The sequence below is a fragment of the Notothenia rossii genome (assembly GCF_949606895.1).
Source record: "Notothenia rossii genome assembly, chromosome: 4".
Taxonomy (NCBI): Eukaryota; Metazoa; Chordata; class Actinopteri; order Perciformes; family Nototheniidae; genus Notothenia; species Notothenia rossii.
The window spans coordinates 36,946,653-36,969,776 of NC_136902.1; the positions used below are offsets into that span (position 1 = coordinate 36,946,653).

General features: G+C 42.9%; 2 protein-coding genes across 2 annotated transcripts in view; one reads left to right on the forward strand and one right to left on the reverse strand.

The window, feature by feature from the left end:
* Positions 1-1,008: 1,008 nt before the first annotated feature.
* Positions 1,009-23,124, forward strand: part of LOC307035143 (protein FAM110A) — an 89,419-nt gene continuing 67,303 nt past the window's right edge. Inside the window, exon 1 of the mRNA XM_079674181.1 lies at positions 1,009-1,145. The gene's annotated coding sequence lies outside the window, so the exon portion shown is untranslated. The remainder of the gene's footprint in view (positions 1,146-23,124) is intronic.
* Positions 5,740-8,549, reverse strand: LOC307038099 (E3 SUMO-protein ligase ZBED1-like). Its single transcript, XM_079679394.1, has 2 exons — positions 7,136-8,549; positions 5,740-6,966 (listed from the first exon to the last, which is right to left on the reverse strand). Exons 1-2 carry the CDS (start codon positions 8,366-8,368, stop codon positions 6,421-6,423), a joined length of 1,779 nt encoding a protein of 592 aa, XP_079535520.1. The 5' UTR covers positions 8,369-8,549; the 3' UTR covers positions 5,740-6,420.

Below are 23,124 nucleotides of genomic sequence, written 5' to 3' on the forward strand. Positions count from 1 at the left end.
CAGTATCAGGTCTAAAACCACCAGACTCATGGACAGTTTTATGCCACAATAATAATAATAATAATAATAATTAATAATAATAATAATGCCACATAAGACTATTAAACACCTGACCCTTTTAAAGAACATCCATAAACATTCATCTGATTGCATATGATTGCAATTATTTATCTAATATATAATTCCATGTACTTGTATATAGACTCTTCTTGCACTATTTACTTATACATCTCCAAACATTCTCTTACACTATTGTATCTGTTTTATTTGTTCTATGTCCTATATATGTTGCACTGTTGGAGGAGCCTGTGACCTAAGTTTTTCATTGACATATCTACTGTAGCTAATGTGCTAATGACAATAAAGCCTTGAAACTTAAAACTATAAAATATTATATTATTAACAATAAATCCAAGTTTTTCCCGTGTTCTCAATGTATATAAAGCTGTTAAATAAATGTTAGCATATTTACATTGTGGTTGTGGTTAATATTGTATGCTTATTGTTTTCTAAAATTACATAAATAAATAATGTTCTTATTAGGGCTGGTTATAATACTTAAAATGAAGTGATGATACAGTGATACAACTGAGGGCAGCCCCTCCGGAGCACAAGGGAAAAGCCTTTTCAACGTTCAACCTTTGTCATTTTGTATTATGTTCATGCTTATATTCTCGCGAGAAGACGTGGTTGCCAAGGTACCGAGCACGCAGCGTCCTCCAAAATCTGTAAATGCCCCAGGCTGACCAATGAGGTTCAACCCGACCGTACCACAATGGGGACCATTTTAGGGGTGCGCTAAATCTCTTTCGTAAATAAACTAAAATGTAATGGGAATCTAGAATTTCAGAATCAATTAATATACAACGTCTCAAAAGCATTGATTCATGACTCATTTTAAAGGTTGTTTTGCGATTCATAAGCGTACATTACAAAGTCCAGCTTTGTTTTACAGCGCTGGAACTCTTTTGTGGTATCAGCCGCGCGAAGATTGAAAGTGTCTGTGAAAGTGGACACCTTCTGTCGTTGGTATAATAGTCAATACAACCGTTTAAATTAAAAAGCCTGTAGCTAGAATGAACTGCTTCGACACTTCTCATAAGAACAACAAACATTCCATCTTCCAAAAAGAGCTGTAGACACAAGTAAGTACGTTTTTCTTAATAACAAGTGGTCACGTGGAAAAATGTGCGTGTTGTTGTAAGCTAACATTAGCATAATAAACGTAAACTGCATGGGAATTGGTATGAAGTCACCACGTTGCCCCTTGCAGTTAAATATTTATTTAAAATACAACGTTATCTTCGAGAACGGAGAAAATAGTTTGGGGGTTTTGTGTCAACGTAACGTTTCAAATGCAATAATCTTTCCACTTAGTACCAAAGGGAACTACCAATGGTTCATTGTTGCACGTTTTACACCATGGCTATTTGCATGAGCTGCTTTTTCTAGGGTAGAGAATAATTTCTGTAGTGCTGCTGCATTTGGCCCGCAGTGGGTGTGTAATCTTTTAGAGATCACCTCAGTCTCAGTTAGCAGAAGCGACTTTGCTGGGGAGGAGATGTTGGGAAACAGGCCTTAGTAAGTAGTGATTCCCAGACGCATTGTGAGGTACCATGATGCCTGTTTCATAAGAAGAGAAAGTCCATCTGAGTGTAAGAGGATATGAGTCTAGTCTGGTTTAAAGGTCACACCAGGATATTTGGCTGTTGATGTATTAACACCCGGGGAAGGAGAGCTGTTTCTCTCTCCATCAGAGGAGGAAGTTAAAGCCATAGATGTGTTGTTGAATCATAAGCCTAGTTGCCCTCTCTTTGAATCAGCAAGTTGAACTCGAGGTCATCTTGGTGCCTGTCTTTTGCATGGAAGTATAGTTAGATTTGAATATTTGGTTGAATCCCATGTTTTCTTAACAAAAAAGCCCACAAATAACTGACTGGTTTGTCCTATTCCACAGAAAAAGTGTGTTTTCCATAATATGACCCATTTTAAATGAAATATATCGTGAGAAACGGAGATGTATGTTGGCTTAATAATTGGCTAATTTAGACCTCCAAAAGCTGTTCACCTTGGGCAATGACAACAAACACAGCACCTTGTAATTTCCATTCGTAATCATTCCCAGACCAGGAATGTGCATCCTGCAGTCTACAGACGTTGATCGCAATTGCGCAGATCTCGCTTGTCTCAAACAAGCCTACTCTGTTTAAATGGGAAAAGCATACTTCCCAATGTTAATAACAGAGCAGGACAGGGTGCTTGTAGCGGTTGTGCAGAACTGCAGACTGTTTTTCACATTTGTCTTCTGAAGAATCCGCAGAGACTTTGATTCCTTCATTTAAAGAAGGGGAAACATCAAATGTGATGAAGAGTAGTGGGTTGCTGAAGTTTATGGGGGTTTTAACCAAAGACATGGGCCCACCACAGCCCACTAGTGTCCTGTCCAGGGGATGTCCTTTTACATCAGTGGTATCAAAGCAGGAGATGGGCTTATGTAATGCATTCAAAAGAGGTTGGCTTCTCCAATGGTAGAAGAGCCTTTTTTTTTATTCAGGGGCTTACATTAGCTTGATCAGTAGCTTCGCAATGCAAGTGGGCAAAACCCTTTTAGACTTGTGCTCAACTGTACTGCAGAACTGGAGTTTTAAAGGAACCAACATAAACATGTTTTCTTTTCATTTTGAACTTTTTAAAATGAGATAGACCTTCAGTAATTGGAAATGTTTTTGCGTTGTTTACAACAGTTTTGCCTCCACCTGAATAGTGTGCTCTTTCTGACAGAGCTAGAGCTGAAACAAGAAGTGGATTATTATGTATGGAGTCATGTTCATGGAACAATGCCACTTTTGCTTCCAGATTCTCCAGATGTGCTGCTTTTCTGATTCGACATACTATTAAACAAAAATATATTTGGTATTGTTAAAAGGCATATACAAGACCTTTTTTAAAGGCATGATCAGTGTGAAAAAAAGTTTTTAGGGAGTACTTGTCCATGGACTCAATACTGAGTTTGGCAATTTACTTGTCCGAATACATTTTTCACTTGTCCAGAATGGACACAAATTGCGGCCACTGGAATCTTCTTCTTCGCCATCGTATATTACATTTTCCCACGCTTTTTACGACACCGCTAACGTAAGTGAGCGGTAAGATTTTACTGCATCACACATGGTGTTGGGTATCGTTTGGATTTTAACGATTCCGGTTCTGCTTTTCGATTCCAGTTATTTTCGGTTCTCGATTCCGGTTCTTTGAGAGGGTAAAAATAAGTCCCATGACAAACTGGGAGAAAAATATATTTATGAAAACATTAAGTCAAATCTGTATTCCTATTTACAAATCACTTCATACTGTTTAATTTCTTACGGTTATTGAATACAATTATATAAAAATAATCTCTGCATTGTTTAGTTAGTTCTTAGTGGTGCAGTTTGAGAATGTACAATTGGCCCAGTCTCCTCTCTGATGTTACACTGCAACCTGTCTGTGAGACAGAGTCCAACCACACATGTCCAACACATAGGCCTAATAATAATAATAATACATTATATATTTACAATTGTTATTTGTTCCTACTCGGAACCGAGTTTTGCTTCCCAACCCTGCCACTGTGCTACACTTCCCGCCCCGCCCCGCCCCCGGCTAACTGTACAGAAAGCGGCGACATGCATTTCCTTAGGAATCGACAAGCAGAACCGAAACTAACATTTCTAAACGAACAATGTCGGACACGTACAATTTGCGAATGAGTTCTGCCTTTTGTAAACTGAATTTATCAATAATTTGACAATAAATCAGGGCGAAAAACGTCACTTGTCCGCCGGACAAGTCAATTGAAAGATCTACTTGTCCGATATTGTAAATAACACGTCCCGGACGGTGGGACTTGTACTTTTTCGCACACTGATGATATTTGGCACTAATGACAGGCCGTTTTCAATATTCATTTTATAGGCTTAACAACACACTTAAAAAAATAAACTATTTGGCAGATAATAATTCAAACAGTTTTATGGAGAGTTGTTTGTATTCTTAAACGTTGAGGCTCCAATGGGAGAACACTTCTTAAATGTTAGGGTTAAAACATATAAATAAAAAGATTAATCATTTTGTTGAAAACCAAACTTGCTCTTAGCCCTTAAATGATGTGTGTTTGTAGAGTTATTCTTCAGTAATTTACTATCTTTGAGGTTTGCTTCATGAGGTTTTCTGTCTGCCCATCCTGTCCTAACTTTTCAGTATTTTGGTCCCGGCAGTGTGAAATGGGCTTGCCAAGGGAAAAACACCAGGGGAATCCTTTCTAATTAATGACTATGGTGGAGGTCAGTGTCTGAAATATGCAGTTTGTGCTTAACATAGCTGCCACACACAGACTGGAACATTTCATGTTACATCAGCCCGGTTGTGATGGCATTTATAACAGAGTAACAAACCACTGTTGCTAATGCTGCTGATGCTCTCTGTTTTCTCTCAGCTCATCCAAAAGGTCTGATACAACACCAAGCCTGTGATTAGCTGAAAAAAACAAAACATTTTCCTTCCAAAACCTACATAAGATCCATCACAATGAAAAGCCAGGAAATAATAGTCTTGTGGCCTAGACTTGATTATGCTCCTCTAACTGTGGTTTTTCATATTATAGCCAACATCTTTGTTGAAGAACAGCATAGAAACATTTGTTTTGTTTTGCTTTGCAGACTGGCCAGTGCATGACATTAAGGATTTTGGGAGATGGCCCTGTGGGCCATCTTAGCTAATTTACAGATGGCCCTGAGCCCAATAGAGATTGCCCTGAAAAATGAATTTTTCCAGGACAAACATGGCAAGTTTGAAGTGTTGAATCCTGCGTTGTTTGAGAAAGAAATGCTGAAGTGACCCAGAAACTGCGTGGCTTTAGTCCTCATGTTTACTGTCTGACTGCTAACAAAGTCATACTTTTTTCTTGCTCACTTCCTTGCTTGTCTGTCTTCCTGTCTCTCTTTCTATGTACTTCCAGACCTCTGTCTGTCTGTATTTGTCTTTTTGGCTGTTGTCTTTCCTGTGGTGCTAGCTGTATAGATTGGTGCATGATGCCATGTTTTTGTAGGCCGACCCTGAAGTTAGTGTCGCAAGAGCTCCCTCAGTTATTCAATTGGATTTTGGAATATTGCACACCACTTATATTGTCGTTAAGTGTACGCAATTGGTCGAGGTAAACAGCTAGCGCAATGCTATTAGCAAACTATACAACGTTCAAATGGCTTCATGTCCACACCGCTAAGCTAAACTGGGACTAGTGTTTTGGCGTGATGAAGTTTAATCTCCTTTAGCCACTTGTTAAAATACGCTAACTTTAAGACACATGAATGTTTCAGACGTTCACCAGTGAGGCATTTACTGTCGTATTTGATGTCGTAGAGCTAAACTCTCGTAAGCTTGTGTTGATCACTGACCTTTTTTCAGGCATTTTAACCCAAACTCATTAAAAAAAAACCATTAACTTTGAGGTTAGGAAACCCAGAAGTGCTAAAACGCTAACTCATTTCCAGGTTTAGGACTCATTCCTGACCAATGTGATCAAAGCTGCATGGCAACAGTTCTCACTAGGGATGGGCATTTTAAGAAATCTCTTTAATCGATCATCGTGAGACGTTAACGATCAATTATCGATTAATCGTTAACATTTATACCCGTCAAAAAAACTGTATGACGTATTGTAACGTCCTCCCGGACAGGTCGGAATGACGAGCGAAGCGTATACAATCTTAACAGCTTTATTGCGGTTACAGGAAGGGTCACTGTGGGCCGGGACCACGCCAAAACAACCAAAAACAACAAACCGCTCAACAACGTGCTGCTCTTCCTCTCCCTAACATGCAGCCTTTCTCACCCACACGCACGCGCCCACACAGACACGCACTCAAAAAGCCCTCTGCTCTCCACCCCGCCCCTAACTGCTCTCCTCACAGAAGCCTGACCATAAAACAACCGTTAACAGAACACGTGAACATTAATGCAGGTCGATACAGAATAACAGAAGTGAGAAACTCACTTTTATGTTTATTTAAATGTGCAAATGTTAAACAAAAGAAATATCCCCGACGCCTCCGCGACATTAAAAAAATAAGAGCCAGTGTTCTTAAAACAAACAAAAACAAAATAAATACAATTCCGCCTCTTTTAGACATAAAACATTAACTAACAATAGTATAATGAGAAACTCCTGTGTTTAAATGTGCAAACAATAAACAAAAGAAATGTCGCGGAGGCGTCGGGGATATTAACAAAATAAGAGCCAGTGTTCTCAAACAAAATAAATACAATTCCGCCTATTTTAGACATAAAACATTAACTAACAATAGTAAACACAAAACAATAACACGTTATAGGCCTCGGTCTGACTAAAGGCTACGGTGGTTAGGAGGCTATAGCTTACTTAACCTACTGGTTTTTGTTGAGGAAAATTAGCATGTTAACATGCTCGGGGGTGAGACGTGAACGGAGCCGAGTGACGGTCAGTCCAGCGGCTGAAAAGACCCGCTCTGACGGGACCGAGGTGGCGGGGATGCAGAGATAGCGTCTAGCTAATTTAGCCAGCCTGGGAAACTTTCCACCGTTCACTTTCCACCAATCAGTCGGGCTGCACTCCAGAGGTGGGGGTATGTCCCTCAGAAAGTTCTGAGTCTCTGTTTCAATGCCAGTGTCCTGTGGGGTAGATGAGTATTGCTCCCCCAGGAGAAGTGCCATCGCAGAAACGTGCGTAGTGGCAGTGACAGTTGTGGGACTTCCCCGGCATGACAACACCGCCTCCTCTCTCCCAGTCTGTGGGATAGCCGCCTCACCTGCATCAATTGCCTCTCCCAGTTCAACCAGTTTAGCATTAGCAATTAGTCTCTGTGGTGGCGAAAGAAAGCTCAAATGCTTGTGACGGGGATCCAGCATGGATGCAATCATTGGGGCGGATGTCACAAACTCGTCAGACCAAACCTGTATAAATAAATTATAGAAAAATGTCGGATGATCGATAAAAAACGTTTGAAAATATGCCATATCTAAATAAGCAAAGCACATAAGCGACATTTAGCTATGCCTATGTCAGTCTCGTCATCAGCGGCTATTTATTATGAGTGTCATGTCAACTAATTAGTTAGTTTACCTTCATTCTGTTGCTGAGGGAGGACTTCACTTTGGTCTTGAATTCGGTTACTCTGGTCTCGTCTCCTTCTCTCCGCATGAGATGGGTGTTGATGAGGCTGAAGCTTACTGGATAAATGTTTGAGATGGAGACGTCCTTCTCGGCAGACATGGCAGTTGTGACACACTTAAGTGCTGCTAACACAGGCTGTGCGTCCTCCATGAGCCGCCAGTGCTCATCCTTCAGCTCCAGGACCCTGGCATCTTGAAGCTTGGTCAGGGTTCTGTCCGAGAGGACAGCAACAACAGCCCAGCGCTGCTCCACAAGTCGCTCAAACATCTCACAGACTGAGTTCCACCGTGTTTTGCACGATTGAATAAGCCGGTGGGTGGCGAGGCCCATTTGCTCCTGCTTCTCCTTAAGCGCATTGGTTGCCACAGTGCTGTGATTAAAGTGGCTAACGAGTTTACCAGCTGCAGAGATGACCCGATGCAGGTATAGAGCAAACCCGTCATTTATGGCTAATTGGAGAGTATGTGCAAAGCAAGCAACAGACACCCAGCTGACTCTGGTGGGATTGTTGGCAGCCGTAATGTTGGCCGCGTTGTCGTGGACGCAGGCGATAACTCTGGCTTCAAATCCCCACTGCTCTACAGCTTCATTCATCTTCTCAGCGAGAAGGTCGGCAGTATGCCGGCCTGGAAGGCTTTCAGTGAGCAGGACCGCTGAATTCATTTGCCAGTTGTCGCAAATGTAGTGGCATGTGATAGTGATGTAGCTCTCCGCTGTTAAAGCGGTCCAACAGTCTGTTGTTATAGCAACACTAGCTGCTGTGGCTAATTTGTTTAGGAGCTCCTGTTTTCGCTCCTTGTAGTGGGTTTCTATGACCCTGGTGATAGTGCGCCGTGAGGGAATCTGATACGCTGGTTCAAGTAAACTAACCACATCTCTAAATCCTTTCCCCTCGACGACACTTGTGGGGAAGATGTCCACTTCAATCATTTTGGCGATACTTTCTGTGATTTTCTCCGCCCGCTTCGCATCACAGCTCCTCCGGTTTAAAACTGAGGTGATGGTGGGCTGAACGGAGGATTCAGTGCCTCTTAACACGCTGGGATGAAGGCTCTTTAAGTGGTACATCATCGGAGTTGTTGTCGTGTTGTACTTGTAAACCGTGTCGCAGTGTATACAGTGAGCGGACTCGTTTTTTATCTCAAAATGGTCCCACACCGGACTTCGTTTCGCGCGCTTCATGTTGTTATCTTTGTGAGTGAGCAGCTCGCAGGAAGTTTTCTCTGCTGTCGCGACTCCTTACGCTATATCGCCCCCTGCTGGTAGGATGTTTTATTACCGATCATCGATAAGAAAAATACGAAATCGACAAAATCCTTAACGATCAATTATCGATCATCGATTAATCATGCCCATCCCTAGTTCTCACATTTACGGTACGTCCACACAGCAGCTTTGAAAAAATATCGAAAATCTTGGAGCTGGGCGTGTCTGAGCTTGGGGAGCAAAAAACCCCGGGGATTTTATGCGAGCAATATATATATATATATATTAGGGATGTAACGATATACCGAATATCGCGGTATCAAGGTAAATAAACCTCCCAATACCGTCGTGAGACTGAAAAAATCTACCGCGATTTAAAAAAAAAAAAAAAAAAAATTGTTTATTTTTTATTTAACCAGGTGGTCCCATTGGGATCATCGATCTCTTTTTCAAGAGAGACCTGTCCAACACGGCAGCAAGTAGGTTACAACAAGGACATCGTATTTACAGAGCTACATTTACACACCTAGAGAACCATATATTTATATCTCGCAATGTCAATAAGCCTGGCGTTAGACTTTTTCGCTGTCCGTCATTTTGACAGACAGGATCGTAAAATATCCGTCATAATCCCTTATTACCCGTCGGGTCTGAACAGTTCACGATAGAGCATGCTCGTGAACTGTCAACGGGGGGGGGGCGGTGTTATGCCGTGTGTGCATGCACCTCGCGGGACGCGCACACCGTAAAGCAAAACCTCCCAGATATGTATTGATCTGTACGGCAAAGTACGGTTTGGAAACTATATAATTTCCTTTTGGAGGGCATGCATAACACGTCATAACACCAGAGCCTGGCTGCGGGGAAACGTTGGCGCTGTTCCGAGTTTGTTCTAATCTGTCAAAATGACAGACTGCTTTCAGATTTTTCCGTCATTGTTAAATAAAATATTCGGTTAACGCGACCACTGGTGTCCCAGCAACATAAGAAGAACTCCACTGGCTTCCCGTCTCACACCGCATTCACTACAAACTCCTGGTCCTCACCTATAAAGCCCTCCACCATCTGGCCCCCCCCTACCTCACTGACCTCCTCATCCTCTACCAACCACCCCAGTCCCTCAGATCCACCTCAGCCGGTTTGCTCTCAATCCCCAAGGCCAAACTCCGGAGCTTCGGGGACAGAGCCTTCTCTGTGGCAGCCCCGAAGCTCTGGAACTCCGTCCCCCAAGACCTCCGTGAGTCCGATTCCCTCACCCTGTTCCAGTCCCGTCTCAAAACCCACCTCTTCAACTCTGCTTATCCTTAAACCCGCCCCTCCCCCCTCTGAACCAACATCCTCCTGACTGCTTTTCTGTTTTTGTTTTGTTTTTGTTTGTGTTTTTGTTCTTGTTTTGTTTGTCGACCTGACTCATATTGTAAAGCGTCTTTGGGTCTAGAAAAGCGCTATATAAATCCCATTTATTATTATTATTATTATAAGCACCAAGCGAGAGAGTTTTTTCCAGAGCAGGGGATATTGTAAATGCCCAAACATCCCAGTTTATAAATACCTGGAAATGTGGACATTCTCATATTCCTAAAAACCTGTCTGATGATGCTGAGTGAGTGACTAGTGAGTTTGAGTTGAGTTACTTGAAAAACTAAAGTGAAACTTGATTTATTGTATTGCAGGGTCTGATTATTAAATGTCCTTGTTTATTTGTGAGATGCAGTGGCATAAAGAAAATGCTTACTTTGTTTGGTAGTAATAGTAGGTACACAAACACTGGTTTTCTTGTTCCAGTCTGTTACTGTCACTTTGTTTTTGACACTTTAAAATACTGCTATCCTACAAAAATGCTGTAAAAATCAGATTTATTATGTAATAAAAAAACATTTTCCGAGTAAAAAAATGTTTTATTGAAAAAAAACATTTATGATTTTTTTTTCTTCCCTTTATTATTCAATATCGCGATAAATACCGTACCGTGGACTTGTTATCGCGATATTATCGTACCGTGAGTTTTTGGTATCGTTACATCCCATATATATATATATATATATATATATATATATATATATATATATATATATATATATATATATATATATATGGGATGTAACGATATATATATAGTTTATATTTATAAAACGGACAAGTCAAATCAAGCAATCTGATTGGTTCTTAGCCGTGATATACTGAGCGTATACCACGGGTAGAATTGTAAGTTACTTTTCACAACAAGTCAGTATCCCTCCGCGTCTGAGAAAAACAGTATACCGTTGGGCTGAAAAGCAAACTGCCTGCAGTTTGCTTTTCACACTGGCACAAGAAAGCAGCGGAGAAGTAACGGGGCAGAAGCCCTCCTTTTTGACGCAGCGGTCCAGACATAGACATCAGACGGCAAAACATATTCAGTGTGCAGTTCCTTTGGCATTAGGGCAGGGATATCTAGATACTTTTGAAGGTTTAATATAATGAATTGTGCTACTTTTAAAGCAAGCAACAATGTTTTCAAATCTGTAATCAAAGAGGTCCGCAAAAACGCTATCGACAAATCAGATTGCTTGATTTGACTTGTCAGTTTTATAAATATATTTAAATTTCTTCCGTTGCGAAACAAACTTACAAAGCATAAAATGGAAACATTTAAGATTAACTTCGACCTCCGGGGGGGTCTTACTATAGTATGGAGGAATGGATTGAGCAGTGCCTCTCTCCAGAAAAAAAGCACCTAAACTACGACATGCAGAGCTACGTGAAGAGCAGGTAGACCAACTGGAAAAGTACCACCATTCAAAAGCTTTCTGATGCGGGTCTTGAAACAAAGCAGAGAAATTATGACCGTTAGTGGCCACAGGTGCGAAAGCTCTCTCCAGAGCTACTGGAAGCCCAATCTCGGGTACCGGAGAAAGTGGAGCAATATTCTCGCCACGCCAAGCAACAGCCTCAAACAACCTCAACCTATACAAGTGACCTCGTAAGCATGCTACTGATGCTGGACAGTTTTTCAGTGGATGCACAATAAACAGCAACATACACATTAATGTAAATAAACAACCAAATAATGGATCAACGCTCTCTGTCTAATATGTTCGCTTGCTGTTAGTGTTGTTACATAGCAACCACCTTGCACTATGTTTTGTGCAGAAGGCAACAGAGGGACTATTTTATTTTGAACATCATCATTATTTACTAATAAAAACTATTTAAATTAGAGTGTGTATTTTTCTTTCATATTGCCACACTTCGTAACCGTTTTATAAAAGCAATAGCTCACGACAGGCCGTGTATGCTCATTATATCACAGCTAAGGGGCGTGGTTCGGCCCGACGCGAAGCGGAGGGTCGACAACCCCCTTTGGACAGCGAAAAAGTCTCACGCCAGGCTTATTGACATTGCGCTGCTGGACATTCCGCTGCTGGAGAGGACGCTGGCGTTGACTGTTCGCCGCTTCTCCACCTCTGTCACCCTCTATCACCCTCAACTACCATTCGTTCTTCAATCTTTCGAATTGGACCACTGCCCTGCATTTACACATCTTTAATGCAATGCACATTGTTTTTAATTTTTTTTTTTTTTTACTTATTTTGGACTTCTGCCTCCGTTGCTGGCTGTAGCCGGCTGCCCTCACGTAGCCATCAACGTGCCGGGTGGCTATTGCTATCTGCTACATCGCCTACTGTCTGTCTCCGTCCCACGCAACAACCGTGGAGTCTCTCTGCCTCCTGCCTTCATCTCTGGGGTGCATCTGTCCCGTCCCGCTGCTGACATCCTCCTGCCATGTCGTGGATCTTCCTCGTCTCCACAACAATCCTCCACCTCTGTGAACCTAGCTAGCCCGCTAGCTGCTATCTGCTGCTATTTGCTGCTATCTGCTGCTAGCTGCTATCGCTGCTATCGCTGCCATCACACTGCTCCCAGCCATTCCGCCTGTCATCATGCTGAAATACTCCATCTCACAGCTGCTGTCATTGACCAACTCCTCCACTCCGTCTTCCATCTCAGTCATCAGACATCTTGGACTCCTTCGTCGACCCCGCTACATTCACCGAAGCACCCGCCGCAGTTTTGTTTACCTTCAGCACGGACAATCCATTGCATCCATCTGCTCCACGCAACGCACTGTTGCACACCTGACGCGTCATCAGAACGCAACTCCTACTGCTTCTCTTACACTCTCCCCCGCTCACCTACACTCCCAGCTGCACGGAATACCTGGAGCGGATCCCACTCCCCTCCGCCTCCCAACACATATAACAAGCCATTTCTCCCCACCATCAAGCCCCCCTCCTCTGCTCCACTGCCCCCCCTCTCATGCCCACCCCCGCGCTGCTAACCTAGACAACCTCATACCTCTCCAGCCTGCCACCACCCCTACAACCCCCCACTTGACCAATTTTGCCCTTCTAAATATACGGTCACTCAACAATAAAGCCCACATCCTTCACGAACTCATCCTGGACAAATCCATCGACTTCCTTCTGCTCACTGAAACCTGGCAACAACCCAATGACTTCTTCTCGCTTAATCAAACATCCCCCCCTGGTTTTAATTACATCACTAAACCCCGCCCCTCACGCCGTGGTGGTGGGCTGTCTGTCATCTACAACCAGAACATCCGGACTACAGAACTCACCCTCCCCTCAGTACCATCCTTCGAATTTCTCACCTTCAAAACCCCTCCCTCACTGACAGTTATCCTCATTTACCGCCCCCCTAAACCACACCCCTCCTTCCTCTCTGATCTCACTGAACTCCTAACCATTGCTTCATCCCTCTCCCCACGTCTGTTACTCCTCGGCGACCTTAACATCCACATGGACTCCACCACCTGCAAACACGCTTCTGAATTTTCCTCCCTTCTGGACAATTTCTCATTTACACAACATGTCACCTTCCCCACCCACGATAAAGGACACATCCTTGACCTTGTCTGCTCCACCAACCTCACAGTACTCGACCCCCACCCCTGCCCCTTTCCCCTCTCTGACCACAAACTCATACAGTTCACCACCGCCTCCCCCGTCCGCTGCCCCCCCCCCCCATCCAGGAACATCACTTTCCGTAATTTACGCTCTGTTGATCCCCAGCACCTCTCCGACCTGCTATCCTCTACTCTCCCCCTGGACTCGAACCTCAGCTCACCCAATGATCAACTCAACCACCTTAATTCAACCCTACTCGCCTCCCTCAATAGCTTGGCCCCCCTCAAAAGGAAAAATTTCACTTTTAAAACCTCCTCACCCTGGTTCACCCCTGCACTCCGTAAACTGAAGCAAACCGGCCGCCAGCTTGAACGCCTAACCATGAAATCATCCCTCACAGTTCACCATGATTCCTACAAACTCCATCTCACTACCTACAGAGACGCCCTCAATGCCGCAAAATCTGCTTACCTCTCCACCATCTTCATCGACCCCTCCCGTAACCCCAGGACCCTCTTCTCCACCGTCAACAAGCTCCTCAAACCCCGTGCTGACACCCTCTCTTCCTCCACTTCCACATGCAGTTCATTCCTCCAGTTTTTCTCTGACAAAATCACTGCCATTAATCACTCCCTATCCGCTGCATCTGTCACAAAAACATCTCCCCCAACATCCACCGCCACAATTCCTCCCTCCATCTCCCTTGACCTCCCGAGCCCTCCTCCCCACGGCATTCTCTCCCAGTTCACTCTGGTTACCCCCCCTGAAATACTCCAACTGATCAGCTCCTCCAAACCCACAACCTGCTCGCTTGACCCTCTACCCACCCCTCTTCTGAAGTCCTGCCTCCCCGTCCTTTGCCCTGAGTGCAGCCTTCGATACCGTGAGCCACACCATCCTGCTTACCCAACTCCGGGATATCGGTATCGAAGGTACTGCACTCAGGTGGCTCCAGTCCTACCTCTCCAACAGATCCCACTTAATTTCCCTCAACAATTACTCCTCTACCACAGCTTCAGTCACCCAAGGTGTTCCCCAAGGTTCAGTACTCGGCCCCCTCCTCTTCATCATCTACATCCTCCCCCTTGGTCAGATTCTCCGCCATCACAACCGGGACTTTCACTGCTATGCTGACGACACACAGATCTACCTCAGCACCAAATCCCCCCACAACCCCCCTCTCACACACATCGAATCCTGTCTGAATGCAATAAAATCCTGGATGCAACACAACTTCCTCAAACTCAACAGTAATAAAACTGAACTCCTCCTCATCGGCTCCAAATCCACCCTCAGCAAAACCCCCAACCTGACACTCACCATCGATGGCACCCCTGTTTCCCCCTCCACCCAGGCACGCAACCTTGGCGTGATATTCGACCCCACCCTCTCCCTCGACCCCCACATCCGCCAAGTTGTAAAAACCTCATTTTTCCACCTCCGCAATATCGCCAAACTCCGTCCCTCTCTCACCCGCCCCGCAGCTGAGCGACTCATTCACGCCTTCATCTCCTCCCGCCTTGACTATTGCAACTCACTCCTCTTCGGCATCAGCACAACATCCCTCAACAGACTCCAGCGTGTCCAGAACGCAGCCGCCAGACTCCTCACCCACACCAAATCATGGCATCACATCACCCCGGTCCTCAAAGAACTCCACTGGCTTCCCGTCTCACACCGCATTCACTACAAACTCCTGGTCCTCACCTATAAAGCCCTCCACCATCTGCCCCCCCCCTACCTCACTGACCTCCTCATCCTCTACCAACCACCCCAGTCCCTCAGATCCACCTCAGCCGGTTTGCTCTCAATCCCCAAGGCCAAACTCCAGAGCTTCGGGGACAGAGCCTTCTCTGTGGCAGCCCCGAAGCTCTGGAACTCCTTCCACCAAGACCTCCGTGAGTCTGATTCCCTCACCCTGTTCCAGTCCTGTCTCAAAACCCACCTCTTCAACTCTGCTTATCCTTAAACCCGCCCCTCCCCCCTCTGAACCAACATCCTCCTGACTGCTTTTCTGTTTTTGTTTTGTTTTTGTTTGTGTTTTTGTTCTTGTTTTGTTTGTCGACCTGACTCATATTGTAAAGCGTCTTTGGGTCTAGAAAAGCGCTATATAAATCCCATTTATTATTATTATTATTATTATTATTATTGCGAGATATAAATATATGGTTCTCTAGGTGTGTAAATGTAGCCCTGTAAATACGATGTCCTTTTGTGTTATCTGTTGTTTTATTGTCATGTTGTAACCTACTTGCTGCCGTGTTGGACAGGTCTCTCTTGAAAAAGAGATCGATGATCCCAATGGGACCACCTGGTTAAATAAAGATTTTTTTTATTTTTATTTTTTTTTTTAAAAAAGTTTTTTTTTTTTTTTTAAATCGCGGTAGATTTTTTCAGTCTCACGACGGTATTGGGAAGTTTATTTACCGCGATACCGCGATATTCGGTATATCGTTACATCCCTAATATATATATAAACTCCCCAAACAGGCGAAAACCTACCAGTTTCACCCACTGTCTCTGCCACCTCCCTCCATGCCTGGTTTTCCGGTTTGTATCCCGGTAAATAGTTCTGGTCGTAAAGAACCAGGTGATTTGCTACCATCATTTCTCGTTTGGAATATAAGGAAATGAACTGCGGTCTGGCTCTCCCAGCTTGCACGCGGTTTGATTGGCTAGCGCTTGTACTTTCAGATTTGCATAAACGGGATTTGATTGGCTGACGCTTTCAGCTCTGCTTCGAAAGTTGAACATTGCTCAACTTTTGAATCCTGAAAATCCTGGAAATCTTCGCTTTGCTTTCCCACAATTAGGGATGCACCGAATATTAGGCCGCCGAAAATTATCGGCCGAAAATGGTTAAAAAGGCCCTTTCGGCCGAAAGGGTTCTAGCACCGAAAAAATATCACCGAATGTCAGAGAACAGGGTTACGTTGGTAAGCTAAGGTGTTGTTGTGATGACGTAATCAAAACGCGGCGAAAAGCACGGCGCGCGACCATGCTCGCAGCTGGCTCACAGCCAACATGTCTGGCGCTTGGAGATATTTAAAAATATCAGAGAAAGAGGCGCGGATTGCGCTTTGTAAAACGTGTTCAGCTGAAATTTCTCGAGGGGGTGTAACTGCAAAGACTTTCACCACTTCGGGATTACTCCACCACTTGAAATCAAAACACCCGGAAAAATATGCGGAGTAAGATCAAATCACAAGCACTGACAGCGAGAGACTGTTCAGCGCTGCCTCTCATGTGCTTGATGAGAAGAGGAACAGACTTATGGCTGATAAAGCAGAGAAGCTAATGTTCATTAAAAAGAACCTCCCACTTTTCCTTAATAAGTAGACAAGGCTGGCTTATCATAAGCTTATCTAGTTCAACATGTCTACTCTATACCCACTTTCCTGAACAATTTTCATTGTGAGTTATAATTCACCATCTCAGGTTATCATTAGGGGGAAATGACAGCAGCACAGTGTTCAATATATTGTACTTTCGGTATCTAAATGATACAATGTTGTTTACATTGCTCATGAGGACAGACCACCTTATTTGCAGATTCTTGAAATTGTAATTTAATTTGTAATTGATTGTGGATTTTGTATCCAGTTTTCACTTTATGTATCTTTATACAATGTTTACTACTTTGCTTATGAGGACAGACAGCCTTATTTACAGATTCTTGAAATTCAATTGTAATTTCATTTGTAAATAGTTACATTCATGTGGATTTATCCAGTTTGCACATTTGTATGCATGCACTTATAGGTGCATTTGTTGTTGTTGAAGGCCTGGCTGTTACAGTCTTTATTTACACTATTTTGTTGTAGGCCTACTGGCCTAGATGTTTATGCAGTTTTAGAGCACCTTGGCTTTATTCTGAATGCACTTTGTTGTAGTTATCCTACAGAGAAAAGAAAATGCACTTGACTTGGAATTAATGTACTGTATGCATTCAAAAATGCTGAATAAATGTTTTATGGACCCATAATAGTGATTATTATTTAAGTTAAGTTTTGCCATAATCATTTATTTTTCCATAATCAGGCAGCTGAACAACATTGCTAAAAAATGTATACATTATATATATATATATATATATTTATTTCTATTAATCATTTTCGGCCTTTCGGCATTCGGTTTTCGGCCAACCGTTTCCTATTTTCGGTATCGGTTCCGGCCAAGAATTTCCCATTCGGTGCACCCCTACCCACAATGCAGTTCGGCGAAAAGCAAGGCAAAGTGACGTCACCCTCATTCAAAGTCAATGGGCAGAGAAGCGTTGGAAACTTTGGAAGATTTTTTTAAAGCTGCTGTGTGGATGTACCGTTACTGTCTGGCTGTTGTCCGATTGTGTTTGTTTGCTGACTGTCCCTCTTGTCTGTTTTAGTCTTCTTCCTGTCTCTTTTTTTCTAGTTTCCTGACTGTCTGTCTCTGTTTGTCTGTCGCTGTCCTCTGATGCTATACCTATATTTGGCAGTTATTGCTGCACTGATGTAGCTTTGTGTGTTTTATCTGTGCTGCTATGAGAACATGAGGTCATCATATTGCCTAGAGCAGAGGTGCCCAGTACGTCGACCGCAATGCTGGTAGATCGCGAGTCATTCATTAAAAAAAAAATCCAGCTCCGTTAAAATAGACATGATCCCTCCTCCCTTGGCCTCCCTGCCACTTCATTCAGGAGTTAATAACATGAAAAATCCAGACGAGATCCAGTGTTTCCCCTAGGATGGAGTCATAGCAGCGGTGCTAAGGCACGTGGGCCCAGCATAATGCGAGAGCGGAGCGCGTGGAATTTTTTAGTGCGTGCGAAGTGCGCCCCGCCAATTTTGTTTCTATGTGTCAGCACAAGAAAGGCTCTTGAGGCCTAGTACCAGGGCCGGTTCTAGACAATTTGCTGCCCTAGGTGAGATTTTAGGCAACATTTTATATATAAAGAATAAATGAAAAATCTCAATAAAAGACATGAATTGGGGGTCGGACGTCACATCGTCTAGGGGGGTCCGGTGGTATGCCCCCCCCCCCCGGGAAGATATTTTTTTGAACATTTTACAGTAAAATGCTTCGATCTTGTGAACTTTGAGCACACAATTACTAGAGACTAGATTTAGGGGGCACAACTCTAAAACGGCCATATGAAAAAGATCGGTTTACATTTTAATAATCAAATAAGTATGTGAACATAACCAATAACCTACCATAGCCAATAACAAATAAATTTAACTTTATTTGTGTTGTTCATTCATATCTTATTTTACCTACACTGTAAAACCTGACAAGTTAATAGAACTCAAAGTTTTTTTGAAACTGATTACATCGACATTTTTATTTATTTGAAATTTTTATTTATTTAAATATATCATTTATTTAATAAATGTTTGTATTGCTTTTTCAGTTGACTTATACGTTCAGGGTAATCAACAGTTAAAAAGATAATGTTCAAATTATTATTTGTTTTAAAGTTCAATAAATGGATGTTTTCAAGGTCAATTAATAATCGTATTTAATAATCGTGATATCAATTATTGACCAAAAATAATCTTGATTATGATTTTTGGTGTGTTTGTGTGAGAAACTATATTTTTTGATGATCTGTCACATACATTCAAAACAGTTATTATGCTGACTTACATGCCACAGCCTCAGAAACCTGGAGTCATCCTCATGCAGAAATCCAGGCAGACCAGGGAGGAGAGCAGCACGTCGGCTATGGACGTCACCTTGATCCTTGTATTTTTTCTTTGTTTTAACATAGGTTTTTGTTTGCAGTTTTTGTTTCTTCTTTCTCAATGATCAGACTTTTGCTCTCGCTGCAGCTTTCTCGTTTGCGCTACCTCATTTTTTGTTTGAGATTTTGACACAAACCTCCCAGGTGGGCGGGACTTTCAGGGGTGTGTCCCCATTGGCTACTCAGTTTTTGAGTGATAGCCCACAACACCACAGATCATACAGTGCAACTCATGCAGCAAACTCCGGAGTCCACTCGGCCACGTTAGTGTTGGTGTCTCCTGGGGGGTTTTCATGAACATATCGGACTTCTCTTATGGATTGCTGTGCATTATACTTGTGATGTGTAGTTCATACTTTATTCCAACTTTAAATATTTTAATACCTGAAAACACTGCTGCTGTTTAATAATTTCCCAATTTGGGATTGATAAAGTGTCTGTCTATTTATTTTATAGATTAAAAAAACACATCTATGTATTTTCAAGCTAAAGGTGATACACAATATAAACTGTATACTATTATTTTTCAAAGACATGTTACATTTCAAAAGCATATATTCCTATGTTTAGGACAAACAATTAAAGACTGCTTTAATTTAACAAATTCTACAGTATAAAAGTGGCAGATTTGCTTTATTAAACAAACCAGACCTAGGCTTCATACCAACACAATTAGGAACATGCTCACATCTTACTATGTTGGTCTGAAGAGCTGAAGCATTCATACACAATGGATGAAACCTGTGTTGTTTCATTCTATATCCTGTGAGAAAATGATATACATTTACCATAAACAATTAGACATACTATTCCTAGCCTGAGGAAGATCTGAATAATCAACAAATTTGAATGGAATCTCTAACATTTTCATGTAGAATAAAGACAAAAGAGTGATTATACAAATTACATTTATTGAAATTTGAACCAGAAGATGAAGTCTCAAAGAATGTTTTTAAATTAAAGGACATAAAACAAAAAAGTGGATAATAATAAAATCTATTAAATGTATATGTAAAGACATTTGGTCCAACGAAATGACACTGAGCAAGTGATGATAGTAACGCCAGCGTGGATGAAGCTGGTGCAGGTCTTTCAGGTAGAGTCAGGTGTCTGAACGCTCACTCACTGCTAGCTATGTAGCTTAGCTTGCATTGTTATAGATCTAAAGGTAGCAAAAGCTAACTTTCATAGCACAGCTTTACTTCTCACTTACCACAATAAAGAAACAGACCGTATAGTACAGCACAAATAACACAAATGATCAATACTTACATATATTTTCACTTGTAGTATTATAATAATTGAAATCAGACCCGGCGTCATGGACGGGGCCCCATGGGGCCGGGCCCGCCCATCCAGGATTTGGGCCCGCCCATCCAGGATTTGGGCCCGCTGTTTTAAGGGCTGAATACAACATTTTAATTGTTTTATTATTATGTTTATTGTTGTTATTTGTAGGGCTTTGTCCTAATATTTATTTGTTTTAAACTATGTTGAAAGATTAGTTTAATATAATTTTTTTATTTTGCTATGAAATTCTGAATGAAAGGCTGCGCGCGAGACTGGTTTTTCGCTGGGTTGAGTCTTGTGTTTGAGTCGTGTGGGTTTTTGTAAATGCTTTCGTTTTTAAAACCGTCCGACCTCGACTACAAAACCATCAACCAGTTGCATAGGATTAAAAAATGTCAACACTCACTCACCCCGTCTTAAACATTCCCAAAGAAGTGCCTCTGTCTCTCGTTGTGCTGGATGAAGTCACTGGCGACGAGTAAACCCAAAATAGTCCCAAACAGGCGCAGAGGTATTTTTCTTTTTTACTAGTTGTCCGAGTTCGGGGCCGGCAAATGCTGCCGCCATCTTGCTCAGCTCAGCTCTGTGCTGTGCTCTGAGAGCGGGAAAGACGGACTGCCCTCCCCTGCCCTCTGCTGGCGCGTGCTGTGCATTACAACCAATGTCGTCCCTGTCAAAACTCCGTGTCAGTGTAATAGAATGAAACGCATCTGTGATTTGGCGCACAGTCTGTGACGTCACGGTATTGAAAATCATACCGACGGTATTTCGAAATACCCTGGTATACCATAATACCGTCATACCGCCCAAGCCTATCAGGAAGTGATTCATGAAAGGAATATGGCAACTTAGCGCCAGTTTAGAAGAAATCCGTTACGTTACCAACGAGCTAGCAAGCCAGCCAGGGACAAGGGAGGCTGGCAATCAATTATATTTTTAAGAGAAATTGACTCTCAAGCCGGCTCTCTCACAAACTCCGGCTCTGTGGCAAGCAGAACGCTGCAGACGCTCTCTGCCTCGCTCAATATATCGCTCTCTCTCTCCCTCACTCCACCTCTCCACCCTGTGTGCGCTCCTCAAGTTTGCCTGCGTGATTGCCCAAGTTGGCACAGCGTTACAAAAGTGCCACAAAACCAACCAATGGATGTAGCCTATAATAAGACCGTCAAAAGTCAACAGCCTTATGGCAACCTAAAACCCCTCTGTTTCCGTAACAACAATTCCCGAGCCCCCCCCCCCCCCCCCCCCCCCCCGTTGACAGATCTTGAGCGTCTAACAGCCAATTTCTTCTTTTAAACACATAGTTTTGCTTTATTCTGAGAAAGTGTTGCTTTATCTTTATGATACAAAACTAATCCCATAGCTTACAAAATGTAAAAAAAAGTATTTAAAAAAAAAAAATCCCGACCCCGATTTTTTTCTCCCGTTCTTTTGATAACCACGTGATCGTCTCCGATCCCGGATCACGTGATCGGATCGGGACATCTCTACATACAGTATATGATCACACACATATGTATAATTGAAATCTTGATCTTCAAAGAAATTACAGCTTTCATAAATGTAGTGCATTAAAGAACAACCTTTGTCATGTAGTTTTAGGAAATGGAACATAACAAATTGTAATTCTGCTGAGTTTGACATTTGTTTCACTTTTAGATACTGCAGTCTGCCTTCTTGCCAGCTTCAGTCAGGTAAAGCCCCCTCTGGCCTAAATATCCTAGACAGTAGGAGTCATGTGGCCAGAGTTGCCTTTTGTCATTGGCCCTTGGGTGTTCCCTGTTTGGGTGAGGAATGAGGTCAGTGTGACTCCCTGTCCCAGCATGCTGTGTCTCAGCTGTACTAAACTCTGGAGGTCAGCAGCTCAGGACTCACAAGCAGATCCCTCACATGCAAACAGCTTGTCCTGCATGACTGAGGGAAGTTGTGACCCGGAAACAAACTTTGCTCAATGAGAGGTTACACATGATGTCGGTGACAGTCGGGCAACAGCTGAACTGGTCTTCCCCAAGCCCCCAGGATGGAAGCATGGAACCTAATTTTCATAGTAACAACCAATGGTACTGTAACTTCCCTGTCAGTATGTGACATCATGGGCCCAAAAATACTTTCTCACATATTTTGAACTAAATCAACAACCAGTACGAAAACGTGACACGCTCTTTACTTCACGCGAGGTTGGGCGCAAAGCATTTCTGTGAAAACAGCCAGTTAAGTTGTGTTACTATGGTTACCTACACTGCTAGCTTGCTCACTTTGCAAAGCTGTCCTCTGATTGGTTGCTCGTCAAAAGGTCAGAGGAAATCGAGGTCAAAGTAGAATTTTGAGCTGCACAGTATGGACGAAGTGTGCATGCTGGAAGGGCTACCGGTAAATCCAGGTATTTTTGTACTCGAAATGGACCGTTTTGGCTTTGTGCGCAAATTATTCAGATTCAAATGTATTTTCATTACATAGTACTAGTAACGAGGCATCTGACCAGAAGTGTCTACATAATATAAATGAATAATTATTGCAACCGGACTGGGCAGATCAAGAGAAAAGTGGTAGTGCAGCAATCACGACAAGAGGCAGTGTTCAAATCCAAAAAAGGCTTTATTGCTATCAAACTCAAAAATACCTTCCATTAAACAAAGGCTAACGTAGCCGGGCCGCTAACCGACTTACCAGCTTACCAAAACGTTTCCTCACGCTGGGAGCCTCCTGCTCCCTCCATGTGCCACACACAGCTGAGCAACTCTGTGTGCTTTGTCTCCCTTGAGGGAATGATTAGCACCAGGTGTGAGGTCTCCACACCTACTCCCAATACT